This window comes from Camellia sinensis, chromosome 11 (assembly GCF_055761805.1).
Source record: "Camellia sinensis isolate YWXY chromosome 11, ASM5576180v1, whole genome shotgun sequence".
In the NCBI taxonomy this organism is placed as follows: Eukaryota; Viridiplantae; Streptophyta; class Magnoliopsida; order Ericales; family Theaceae; genus Camellia; species Camellia sinensis.
Window position 1 is genome coordinate 10,329,143 of NC_138971.1, and position 13,638 is coordinate 10,342,780.

Genomic DNA, 13,638 nt, shown 5'->3' on the forward strand with positions numbered 1-13,638 from the left:
TGTTGTGGTTTGGCTTTTGTGTTAGGAGTTTGCCATCTGTGTGCTTAAATAATTTTTATTTTCCACTCTTAGGCTCTCCTTTCGTTTTTTTATTTTTATGGGTCATGTGCTGGTTTCACTAACCAAAAAAGAAAAAGAAAAAAGGTTATGTGCTAGTTTTTTGGGCTTATGTTTTCTGGCCTTTTGTATCTGTTATGCTTTTCACATATATTACCTTCTGTATTTGTCATTATCATAAAATATAATGAATTTTCATTTTTAAAGCCACTATCTATGTAACTTGAAAGTCATGCCATCTCTATAATTTTTTTATGGATTCCTTACATTTATCTCAAGTAGTTCGAACCATTGGTATTCCCATGTTTATCTGTTGATATGCATCTAGAGACTAGATTCATGAAAGGTGAAACATTAACAGGCACTATAATACAATATGCCATGGGTGGTAATCTTTTATGCCCATCTGCTGATCTGACTCCTGTCTTTGTCAATGTGATTGTGCACTTCAGACTCAGTTGGCTCATGAAAATATAGTAGCCATATATAAATGGATTGCTTCTCCTAAATTCAGGTGTTAACGTATGCACAACAATCTAAAGAACTGGCCAACATTGAACAAGATAACCTTGCAAAGAGAATCCAGGAGTTCAGAACACAAACAGAGCTGGACCAATTACGAGCTTCCAGTAATGTTGAAGTGTCAACGAGTGCTGTTCATATTAATGGTGTTGGCATGAGTTCTTACAAAAACATAGAAGCAATTATGCAGTCCACTGCAAAAGGGGAGGTAATTCATTCATTTACATAGGTTTTTACTCTCTCCCCTCTCCCCCCCCCCTTCAATGGATTTATTTTCATCTTGTCATGGGATGAATAAAATAAACATACGGACTTTTATTTTCTTCTGTACTTACAAGGAAGTTTTTATAATTCATGATGACTTTTCAACACTTCATTGCTTTAAGCCTAATTCATTAAAGGGGCAGTTTTTGAAGGGCTATTTCAAATCTTGTAGATACAGACAATCAAGCAAGGGTATCTCTTAAAACGTTCCTCCAGCTTGAGGGTTGATTGGAAGAGGCGATTCTTTGTCCTTGACGGTCATGGAACTTTGTATTATTATACCAATAAGGGTACCAAAGCTGCGGTATGTTGTCTTTCTTTTCTGTCTTTGGGTGATGAATTCAGTGGCACTAACATGTGATTTTGGCTTGATTACAATTCAAACTGAACTTCTGTTTAGGCTTACATGAATCTCAATAATTTTAATCTGGTTGATGTGCTACAACTTTGAGGGGAAGGTCATTTATGCAAGTGTGATATTGGGGAATGCAAGGTGCCAGGCTCATACTTCGATCTCCTTTGAAGCGTACTTTTCTTTGCGGGAAACAAAGGAAAATCCTCCCGGGAGAGTTCTAACCATGTGACCCCTACTCTTAGCAAATACAAAAGCCAAAATCAAATTTTAGTAGTAAAATCTCGTTCTAATGGTTTGTAAATTGTAATAATAAATCCTGTATTCTTGGTCACTGTCACTGACCAACTTTAATCTCATATTTTATAAGATATGGTAAAATACTAGAAGGAACCCCCCAATAAAAACCTTTGATATAGTATGAATAACGTCATACTATAGTAACACGAACAATGTTGTGCTGCAGCACTGTGACCAGTGTGGGTACAATCCTAATGGTTTGTAAATTGTAATAATACAGTAACTTATGTTGATGCTCCTGCATCAAAGTTTTAGGATTGGAAAAAACTCTCTAATCAACATCCTGCATAACAACCATAGTTTACTATTGAGATAACTTCTTGTTTATCCATCGGCTAAAGGAGAAATGTGTTATCAAACTTGTCAACATCTTACATGATGTCATAGAGCTTTCTGTAGAAAATATGCTCAACAACCACATCTTAGCTACCCTATTTTGTGACAAAGTGCTGCACATCCATAACTACAAGATATTCCCAAACTATGCTTCCATCTGGAGATGAACAAAATCTTTATAAATTATTGTTGAATACCAACTAGAGAAGTACATTTATATGTCAGGAAAACCAAATTGTCTAATGATTCTAATCTTCTCCTCTTAGATGTTCATCATGTCAAGTCACTAGTTTTCCCAAAAGTTTAAACTATTAGGAAATAGACCCAACGATGTGTATCAAGCTATTCAACACCCTCCCTCACGTGCAACCATGTTTTGGTCGTGGAGAGATAAACAAAGAACCAAATAGAAAGAGAAGCCGACAACCAAACAGAGAATAAGACAACCAAAATAGATTTAATCGTGGTTTACAATTATGGCTTCCATACCTATTTTTTTTATTTAGGATCATCTCTCGGATAAAGAAAGAATAAGAATCAAAGAAAAGCAGTGATTCAAATCTAGATTTCTCTGGTATTCTATGTCAAATCACAAAAAGAAATAAAGCAAAAGATACCAAAGCAATGTTGTATCAGACTACTTGTCTTCTTGTAGTTGGATCCCCAAGTTTTTGGAATGCTCCAAATTCCACTTGAGCACCCAAATCTGGGTCAATACCTGCAAAAATATCTCTGAACAGGGTTCTAGCACCATGCCAAATGTGCCTAAAGAAGAAGAGCAAAGTGAGGTTTTAGGCTGATACAAAAATAATTGCTTAGTTATGTCATGATGTGCGATAAAAGTTAGGAATCAACTTATGTAATAGAGTCGATGCACTAAGGTATTGAGCAGCGGTGTAGGATCAGATCCCAAAGATAGTAAGTCTTTTCTTTCTTATGAAGGAAAGCCTTTTTCAAAGATTCTATATGAAACGGGGATAGTTACCTTTCAGAAACTTAGATTAAATATCAAATGTCAGCAAACACACTTGAACCCGAGACCTCTTTCAACCTGAGCTCTGATATTGTGTTAATTCATCAATTATTCCAAAAGCTTTGGCTATTAGGAAATGGGCTTAATAATGTATATCAAGCTATTCTACACATCAGACACTAGTGGGGCTTCCCAATATATTAATTCCAGAACAACCAAACTTGGAGCTATCATTTAACACCACAAAAACACATGCTCTTAATAGCTTCTAAATCAATGAACAACTTAATTCACCCATATCGTTCACTAATCAAGGCATCATAGCTATGTGGGAATTCCACTTACAAAAACAATTTAATGATAGATAAGTACCAAATTTCAAATAATTATATTAGGGTATTCCAACATTAGTGTTTGTCCTTTAGTTGCACGAAGTGGGGGCAAGGGCACATAGAAGAGTTTAAAGCTGCCAGTGCCTAAGGGAGTGTTTATATATTTTGTAAGATTTCTTCTTCTTCTTCTTCTTCTTCTTCTTATTATTATTATTATTATTATTATTATTATTATTTTATTGTTGTTGCTGGTTGGAGCATAAATGTCGCCAATAATAGGAGATCCTTACTCCCTGCATCTAAGGTTTGTTTTGTGAACAAGGATCAAAACTCCGTTTCGATATGTTTTTTATTAGCACTGAAACAAAAACTTTAATGTTCTTTAATTGATAAAGATTCATTTTTTACTATGTTGTAATCTAATATCATATATATTTATTTAAGTTATTCTTTTATATTACATTTTCTCTCTTGAATTAATACATATGCCACAACATACTTTCTATTCAAGTTTTTAAAATTAATTTTTTTTTTAAACTTCAGTTTCTATACATTGTTAATTATAAAACAAATTAAAAAAAGAAAATTAAAATTTTAGAATCACTCTTTAACGCTCCCTGTAATTTAATCATTATTTCTACTATTAAGTTGAGTGTTTACTTTATTATAATTTAATGTCATATAAAATTATCATATTTAAGTTACATTAGGGCTAAGATTATTGTCATGCATTGCATACGTTGCAATGCATTTTTTAAAATAATTTTATATGCATACACATAGGCATACATGTAAATAATTTAGCTAAATTTTATGGAACATCGTTTTGAAAAAATATCTTTCCAATGCATGGCACGGGCAACTGCTAGTTTATTAATACAGGAAGAAACAGCATTTCTTACCCTTTTTTTTTTCTTCTCAAAACATGTAAAACATATATGAAAAATTCTAAGTTCATGTCAACACAACTTGTTTCGGTGTATTGTATTGTGTTTTGGTGTATTTAGACTTTAGCTATGTTTTTTGATGGAAACAACTAGAATTTAATCATTCAACTAGTGTTTCATTTTGGTCTCTTGAGAAATGGAAACAACCCGTTATTTTAATGGAAACAAATGGAAATGATATTCCTTGTCTTGAATTCTGGTGTTGGATTTGGGCAGGCTGGATATATACGTAACTTTTGTCATTCTCTGTTCAATGTGGCTTCTTTAAAACTTGAACTAATACTCTTTCGCATGACAGCCTGAGCCTTTAACACTTTATCAATTCTATTCTTTTGTATGCTTGAAATTCTATGTTGAAATTTTTGAAATTTACTGTGATAATCATGCATGAATTGCTTCAGATTAATTTTATTTTGAAAATTTTAACCTTACTTTCTCAGGGCTCTACGTCAGTCCATTCATTTAGTTCAATGGAACACAATCATCGGGTCTTTGGAAGATTTCGTCCAAGGCACCACAGGTCATCATCAGTTGGCGAGGAAAACTTGGGTTGTCGTATTGTTGATCTTCGTACTTCAACAATAAAGATTGATGCAGAGGATACAGATCTACGTCTTTGCTTCAGAATAATTTCCCCTGCAAAAACTTATACATTGCAGGTGAAATCTGTTGAATTTCACATGCATAATCATAAGACTAATTTCACATGTAGGCTATACATGATTTTATTATTGGAATAGTTTTGGCAAAGGAGAGTTGGTCTTTTCTTTTTCTTCCTTATCTTTGAATTGTATAGTTAGTTTGTTCGAAATTATTTGAACCTTTCCTTCACCTGGTGTGGGCAGGCTGAAAATGAAGTTGATAGGATCGACTGGATGAACAAAATCACAGGAGTTATTGCATCTATTCTGAACTCACACTTACGGCAGGTTGAACTCTCTGAAATTTTAGTCCTTCCCGATTAAACTATGATGGATGACATGAATATTTTTATTTTTGAATGACAAGAAATAATTGTAACTTGTGCAGCTAGATCCCGGGAGAATTGATATGGAAAATAACAATGCTAGTGGTGCTGTTTCTTTTGATGTTCGATCAATTCATAATCATCAAAACTTACGTGATGACAAGAAAGTCAATGAATTCCCTAGTGTTTCTTTGTCTCTCAGAGAAATTCCTGGAAATGATATTTGTGTAGAATGTGGTGCTCCTGAACCTGATTGGGCATCTCTAAATCTTGGCATTTTGATGTGCATTGAATGCTCTGGTGTTCACCGGAACCTTGGTGTTCATATCTCGAAGGTGCATTTATTATTGAAAAGTCTAAAACATTTTTCCCTTCCTAGTTGTGAATTTTTTTCATTGCTTTTTCTTTTTCTTTTTTCCTTTGACACTTTAATTTCATCGGTACAATCACTTAAGAATTATGTTTACTGTAGGTACCACTATTGTAGAAATTTAATGTATAAAGAGAAATAGAGAATTGTATTATTGATTGATTTATATTGATGTATTTATTACAAAGATTCATGATTCCTATATATAGAAGAGGGTGAGTGTGTAGTAGGTAAGGAGTAGGTGAAGTGGAGGTGGTAGTGGTGTAGTGGGTTAGGTTTAGTGGAGTAGGTGAGGTGGTAGTGGTGTAGTGGGTTAGGTTTAGTGGAGTAGGTTTAAGTGGGTGAAGTAGGTGATAGGTTTTAACAGCCCCCCGCAAACTCAAGGGGGATAGGAACTAGCCAACTTGAGTTTGGAGTGAGTAACAAAACAAGAAAATACATAAAAATAAAAGAGGATAAGAGACACTGTATGGTCGTGTCAGACCATTGGTGAAGACACTGGATGGTGGTGTCATAACGTTGTAGAGGACACTGTATGGGGGTGTCATAACCATGTAGAGGACACTGTATGGTGGTGTCATAACGGTGTAGAGGACACTGGATGGCGGTGTCAGACCGATGTAGAAGACAGTTTATGGGGTCATGTCGGACCGTTGTAGCAGACAATGTTGTGACAGTTGTTGTGACAGTTTACAGAGTCTTGCTGGACCCTTGTAGAAACTAACCGGAATCAATGTCGGGACAGTTTACAGAGTCTTGTCGGACCCATAAAGGAGCTAACCGGAATTAATGTCGGGACAGTTTACAGAGTCTTGTCGGACCCATAAAGGAGCTAACCGGAATCAATGTCGAGACAGTTTACAGAGTCTTGTCGGACCCATGAAGGAGCTAACCGGAATCAATGTCGGGACAGTTTACAGAGTCTTGTTGGACCCTTAAAAAGTCGCACCCTCAAAAGGTGTGCCCAATCTTTCAAAAGGCGTGCCCAATCCATAAAAAGGCGCGCCATCAAAAGGCGCGCCCACTTCATCAAAAGACGTGCCCGACAGAAAGCGTCGAGCCATCAAAAGGGGCGCCTGACACGCGGCGATGCACGTGATTGACAGAGCGCGTGTCGGCCTCGTCGTCTCTGTCTTTATAAACCAAAGCGAAGTCTGAGGCTTGGAAGCATAACAAACCAGTTGAAACCTCTTCGTTCTCTGTAACATTCTGTAACCAACCCTTCTCTGAAACACTCAGCAACCCAAAAACATGGCTTCTTCTTCCCGTTCAGCTACCCAGAACATAGCCTCTTCTTCCCGTGGTCTGCTCACTCTCTTTCCCGACCTCAACGAGTCAACAAGAGAGATAACTGGTGCGGTGGCCTGTGAACCTCAACCAAACACCTCTGGTTTTGCTCCGTTGAACTTTCCGATGCGGTCGGTGGAGCAAAAAATGGCAGTGCAAACGGATATTGAAGCTAATCAGTATACATTGAAGTCCTGTGTTGAAACTATGACTGCGGTCACAAACTTGTCGCACCGGCTGCAGAGTAGGACAAATGAGGTGCAGCAGTTAAACGCCCAACTGGCTCTGCTCCAACGCATGTATAAGGATGCGCGAGCAGAGATAAGTATGCTAAAGGCGGAAAATAAGGAGCTGAAGCGGAAGGCCACCGTTATGTTCCGATTTGGAGGTCCGCCATATGCTGTAGTGGAGGAGCAGGGTGGAGTGATCGTGCCCAGTGGAGTGGGAAACACGGAGGCAACACCGTCAAGGGCCGCCCAGGATGGAGGCAAGAAGAAAAGACCGGCGGAATAGGCGAAAAGGTGAGGTCGGTGGGTGGCCGTCTGCAGAAAAGAAAACAAATCTTGTGATGTTGTGGTTTGTGTTGTTGTGGTTGTTTTTTTTTTTTTTTTTTTTTTTTTTTTTTTTTTTTGTTAAAATTGTGATCGGGGTTGATCCCTGAGATGAATAAAAGATGGTTTGGTGTGCAAAGCTATATGGTATGAATGGAATTTGAAAAAGATTAAAAAATAATGTGAAAGAAAAATAAAGAAAGAAATAATAAAAATATATTTGAAATCAAAATGAAAGATGGGGGAAATAAGGAAAGTGGTTTGGAGAAAATAAATAAAAATAATGGATTTTGAAATCAAACGGAGGAGAGAGAGGGGACAAGCCCATGTGAGAGAAAGAGGGGAAAAATGATAGCCGATGCACCCAAAAATAATCTAGCTGCTATCCACAGGCGCTTAGGGGAAGGAAATGGTAGCAAGAGACGGCCAACACCATATATGGCTATAGCAAAGAAATGGAGTATCAAGCTCAATGGGCTAGGATTTAGACCAGAGAGTAAAGCCACTGGTCCTGTTGAACACACACCTCCAAGGCTCAAATAATCAAAACATGCTTCACGCATTTCCTTCCTTGCTTGATCAGGAGATGCACAAAACACCTTATACAGGGCTCCAGTCATTCCTCCACCAGTTAAAGGATGACGCATGTTGAAAGCATCACCTATTAATAGTGCTCCAGGAGTAGGGTAAGGAGCAGCTGGCATACTTCTATTGGGCATTGTTCTAATACTTCCCTTATCAATTGCAGCTATAAATGAATCATGCAGCTCAGGTGGAACCTGGGGAGCCACCAGAGGGAAGCAAAGCCGAAGGCTGCTGCAAAGCCGAAGGCTGTAAAAGCGAAAAAGGAAAAGAAGGCTCCGGCTAAGACAAAAGCTGCTGCGCCAAAAGCTAAAGCCGCTGTGAAGCCCAAGCCAGCGGCAAAGGCCAAGCCAGCTGCGAAGCCAAAAGCTGCTGTGAAACCGAAGGCTGCCGTGAAGCTGAAAGCTGCAGTGAAGCTCAAGGCTGTGGCGAAGCCCAAACCAAAGCCGAAGGTGAAGGATCCTAACAAGAGGCAAATGAGCATGGAGGAGAAGCATAGATTGAGTGTTGGGTTGCAGAGTTTGCCCCAGGAAAAGATGCCACGGTTAGTGCAGATTATGAAGAAGAGGAATTCACATTGGCCTCAAGAGAGAGGATTTAGGCAGTGATGGGAAGGTATGTGTAGAAAATAAGCGGAATAGGTTGAGGTCCGGCGGGCGGCCAAGGCGAGGTTGCCGCCCGCCGGTGAAACGAAAAATACTAAGTGCTTAACCTTGCTCTGATACCATGTAGAAATTTAATGTATAAAGAGAAATAGAGAATTGTATTATTGATTGATTTATATTGATGTATTTATTACAAAGATTCATGATTCCTATATATAGAAGAGGGTGAGTGTGTAGTAGGTAAGGAGTAGGTGAAGTGGAGGTGGTAGTGGTGTAGTGGGTTAGGTTTAGTGGAGTAGGTGAGGTGGTAGTGGTGTAGTGGGTTAGGTTTAGTGGAGTAGGTTTAAGTGGGTGAAGTAGGTGATAGGTTTTAACAACTATGAAAATTATAGTAGGTATGTGGGGTAAATTACTGTATGTGGGGTGAATTTCACTACAGCTTAACATTCTCAGCTTCAATATTTTTTAGAGAATTTTTTTACTGCAAGCACCATAATATGTTACACACAAATTAGTTCAAGTGTGTCAAGAAGTACCTAGGTAATAAGACCAAGGAAGTATAGAGTGTTCTTCATTCTTCTGTGCTCTCTTGTTTTTGTTGCAACATAGATGCTGTTAATAGCACACCTTTTAACTTTTAAGTGGATATATTAACAGTACTTGGCACACTATAAAGTAAGTTGGAGATATTGGGAAATTGTTGTCCTTCGAAATTTCTTAAATATACTTAATCATAATGATCAAAATGTATTTCTTTTGGGGAAACATCTGCACAAATGTTGTTTTGCCATATACTTAGAAAATATGAGGAAGAAGAACTCCGAAAATATGAGGAAGAAGGAATATATTTTTGTTATATTCAAAACTTCTTATCTTATAAGACCAAATGACACTCCTTATATAGGAGATATTACAAACATCATTATAACCCATTATATGCCACTTACATATTATATATTACCACTATCTACCACTGTCATATTCTATACATGCCACCAACACCACTATCATATTATATACATGCCACCAACACCACTATCATATGCCACTATCTTATTATCTACCACTATCATATTCTATACATGCCACCAACACCACTATCATATTATATACATTAACACAAATTTCCAGCACTCCCTCTCAAGCTGGTTTGAAGATATCTTCCATAGCCAGCTTGCTAGTCAGCTTATCAAATTGCTTCTTGTGTAGTCCTTTCGTTAGCACATCAGCTAATTGTTTACCTGTTGGAAGGTAGGTCATACAGATTATGCCAGCATTGATTTTCTCCTTGATGAAATGTTTATCCACTTCTATATGTTTTGTGCGATCATGTAGAACTGGATTATGAGCTATAGATATAGCTGCTTTGTTGTCACAATAGACCTTCATAGGTGTCGGGTGAGAAAGCTTTAATTCTTCAAGAATTCTTTTAATCCACATTACTTCACAGATTCCATGGGCAACAGCTCTGAACTCTGCTTCTGCACTACTTCTAGCTACCACATTCTGTTTTTTACTCCGCCATGTAACTAGGTTCCCACCTACAAAGGAGCAGTATCCGGATGTTGATCTCCTGTCTGTAACACTTCCTGCCCAGTGTGCATCTGTGTATACTTCAACTTGAAGATGTCCATGATTCTTGAACAGTAAGCCTCTCCCTGGAGTTCCTTTCAAATATCTTAAGATCTTATAAACGGCCTCAAAGTGCTCTGCCCCTGGTGAGTGCATGAACTGACTTACCATGCTGACTGCAAAGGCAATATCAGGCCGTGTATGAGACAAGTAAATCAATTTCCCTACAAGTCGCTGATATTGTTCCCTCTCTTTGACTTCTTCAGCCTTAGCAGCTTGTAACTTCAAGTTAGGCTCGATCGGAGACTCCACCATCTTACAACCAAGCATACCTGTTTCTCCAAGGAGATCAAGAACATATTTTCTCTGATTAACGAATATACCTTCCTTGGATCTTGCAAATTCCATTCCGAGGAAATACTTGAGGGCTCCCAGATCCTTAATGTGAAATTCTTTTGCGAGTTTCTCTTTGAGGGCTGCTAACTCTGCTTCATCATTACCAGTTAAAATGATGTCATCAACATAAACAATCAAAATTGCAATTTTACTGTTTTTTGAATGTTTATAAAATATTGTGTGATCTGCTTGACTCTGCGAGAAGCCACAATTGATAACTGCCTTCCCAAAGCGTTCAAACCACGCTCTTGGTGATTGTTTGAGTCCGTATAATGACTTGTTCAATCGGCATACTCTGTCGCTTCCAAGTCTCTGCTCAAATCCCGGCGGTAGGCTCATGAACACCTCCTCTTCAAGATCACCATTGAGAAATGCATTTTTAATGTCAAGTTGATGTAGAGGCCAATCTGAATTTACTGCAAGAGATAACAGTACTCTGATGGAATTTATTTTAGCAACAGGAGCAAACGTCTCCTGATAGTCGATCCCATAAGTTTGAGTGAAGCCTTTAGCCACCAGTCTCGCCTTGTATCTCTCAACGCTTCCATCTGCGTTACATTTTATCGTAAACACCCATTTACACCCAACTGTTTTCTTGTCTTTGGGTAGATCAACTATCTCCCAAGTACCACTTCTCCTTAAAGCATTCATCTCCTCCATGACTGCTAATTTCCAATTCGGATCATCCAATGCTTCCTGTATATTCCTTGGAACAAACAAGTGTGAAATCCTAGATGTGAAAGCTCTATAGGTTTTAGACAGTCTTTGATAGGAGAGGTAATTTGCAATAGGATGTTTAATGCAATTTCGGACACCTTTCCTAATTGCTATAGGAACATCAAGGTCGGAAATAGAAGGAATAGGATTACCTAAAATTTCGATGCCAGAACTCGGGTGGACATTCGGGTCATTAGGATGGACATTCGGGTCATTATTCCTCAGATGAAATCGCTTCCTAGTATAAACCTGAAGCTCAGGATTTAGATCATTTTGTAGTACTTCTCCCCCTAAACAAGAATCTTCTTGACTAGGCACCATAGAACTTGGTTCTCCTAAGTGATCATTATCAGACAGATGTGGTGTTTGTGTAGGATAAATGACATTGGGGAGCGGGATAGAAATATCCCAAAAACGGTCTTCTACTCCACTTGTCTCCCCCTGAAGAGAAGTGTTGGGGAAATAGGATTTTGTTTCCACAAATGACACATCCATACTCACATGAAATTTCTTGGTTTGAGGATCGAAACACTTATACCCCTTTTTGTTTGAGAAATAACCCAAAAAAACACATTTTATAGCACGGGGGTCAAGTTTTGAACGAATTTGACTGGGAACATGAACATAGGCAGTACATCCAAAAACTTTGGCGGGTAAATCAGAAAACAACCTCGTGTCAGGAAAAAAAGTTTTGAGACAATCAAAAGGTGTTTTGTATGTTAACACCTTTGTAGGCATCCTATTTATCAAATAAGAGGCTGTTAAAATTGCTTCACCCCATAAATATTTAGGAACATGCATGTAAAACATTATAGCACGTGCTACTTCAAGTAGATGTTTATTTTTTCGTTCTGCAATGCCATTTTGTTGAGGGGTATCCCGACATGTAGATTGATGAAAAATCCCCTTTTTTTCCAAAAACTCACCCAACTGCTCATTGAAATATTCTGTTCCATTATCAGAATGTAAAATACCAATTTTGGTTTGAAATTGGTTTTCAATCATATTGTAAAAATTTGTGAATAAATTTTTCACGTCAGATTTTTTATTCATCAAATAAATCCAACATAAGCGGGTATGGTCATCAATAAATGTAACAAACCATCTTTTACCAGAAAGAGTAGTGATTTTAGAAGGGCCCCAAACATCACTATGAATCAAATAAAAAGGTTTGGAAGCCTGGTAAGGTTTTGGCAAATAAGTAGAGCGATGAAATTTTACAAAAATGCAACTTTCACAGTGAAAAGAAGAACAATCAATCCCTTGAAATAATTCTGGAAATAAATGTTTCAGATAAAGAAAACTAGGATGTCCTAGCCTATAGTGCCATAGCATTATTTTTTCTCGAACAGAGATTGAACTAGTACTATTAAAGCTCTGAGCTTTTTTATTACTAACAGGTACTTCATCAAAGTAGTAAAGACCTTCAAGCATCCTAGCACGCCCAATCATCATCTCCGAGTTCTGGTCCTGAAATTCACAATGGGATTCAAAAAATGTAGCACGACAATTAGAATCCTTAGATAGTTTACTGACAGACAAAAGGTTACAGGCTAAGTTGGGGACGTGAAGAACAACATTGAGATTAATTTTCTCAGTTAGTTTAATAAATCATTTTCCTGCAATAGGTGAAAAACTACCATCGGCTATTCTGATTTTGTCATGACCAGAACAAGGGAAATAGGTACTAAATAAATGGGAAAAACTAGTCATGTGATCGGAGGCACCGGAATCTATGATCCACGGAGAGAAGTTTAGGCAAGAGAAGGCTTTAGGATTTCTACCTGTTTGTGCCAACAAAACACTAGGAGTACCGGATGAGGAGTTGGATTTTATTAGCTTTAAGAGTTGATCAATCTGCTCTTTGTTGAAGGGACCTGAATCGGTTTCATTAGCGGTAGGAAAGCCACGATTCTTCTCTCCTTGTTTGCTGCTTTTCCAGTTGACAGGTTTGCCATGGATCTTCCAACACGTTTCGCGTGTATGGCGAGGCTTGTTGCAAAAATCACACCAGACCCGTAGCTTATCATCAAACCTGTGCTGGTAATTTGCAGCCTTGTTGGCCGCAGCATCGCTAATTAAAGCAGAAATTTCAATTGATTCACCAGTACATTTTTTCTTAAGCATGACGCTCCTTCGGCTCTCTTCCCTTCTGACTTCGGCAAATACTTCGCCAATGGATGGGAGAGGAGGTCTGCCAATAATTCTTCCTCGCACTTCATCGAACTCAATGTTGAGGCCGGCAAGAAACTTGTAAATACGGCTGTCTTCCACAGTTTTCTTGTGGTGGTTGCAGTCGTCAACCGATTTCCATTCGTATGTGTTGAAGATGTCAAGATCCTGCCACAACCTTTTCAACGAATTGAAATATTTGGTGACGGAATCATCTCCTTGACGAATCTCTCCCAACTTCAAAGTTAATTCGAAAACTTGAGATTGATTTCCTAGGTCAGAATACATCTGACTAACATTATCCCACAATTCTTGTGCAGTAGTATAGCACATGTA

The 13,638-nt window shown here is 38.1% G+C and overlaps 1 protein-coding gene across 9 annotated transcripts in view; it reads left to right on the forward strand.

Moving 5' to 3' along the window:
- LOC114296327 (ADP-ribosylation factor GTPase-activating protein AGD4) overlaps window positions 1-13,638 on the forward strand; it is an 81,657-nt gene that overhangs the window by 43,755 nt on the left and 24,264 nt on the right. For 5 of the 9 annotated variants that reach the window (XR_014343509.1, XR_014343511.1, XM_028240639.2 and 2 more), the window contains exons 11-15: window positions 572-787; window positions 1,016-1,147; window positions 4,524-4,742; window positions 4,929-5,012; window positions 5,113-5,385. Coding sequence is in view for 6 of the 9 variants with exons in the window: in XM_028240639.2 (XP_028096440.2) it covers window positions 572-787; window positions 1,016-1,147; window positions 4,524-4,742; window positions 4,929-5,012; window positions 5,113-5,385 (924 nt within the window). In the remaining 3 variants the exon portion in view is untranslated. The remainder of the gene's footprint in view (window positions 1-571; window positions 788-1,015; window positions 1,148-4,523; window positions 4,743-4,928; window positions 5,013-5,112; window positions 5,386-13,638) is intronic. The other 4 variants (XR_014343510.1, XM_082893573.1, XM_082893572.1 and 1 more) reach the window with 1 other exon arrangement.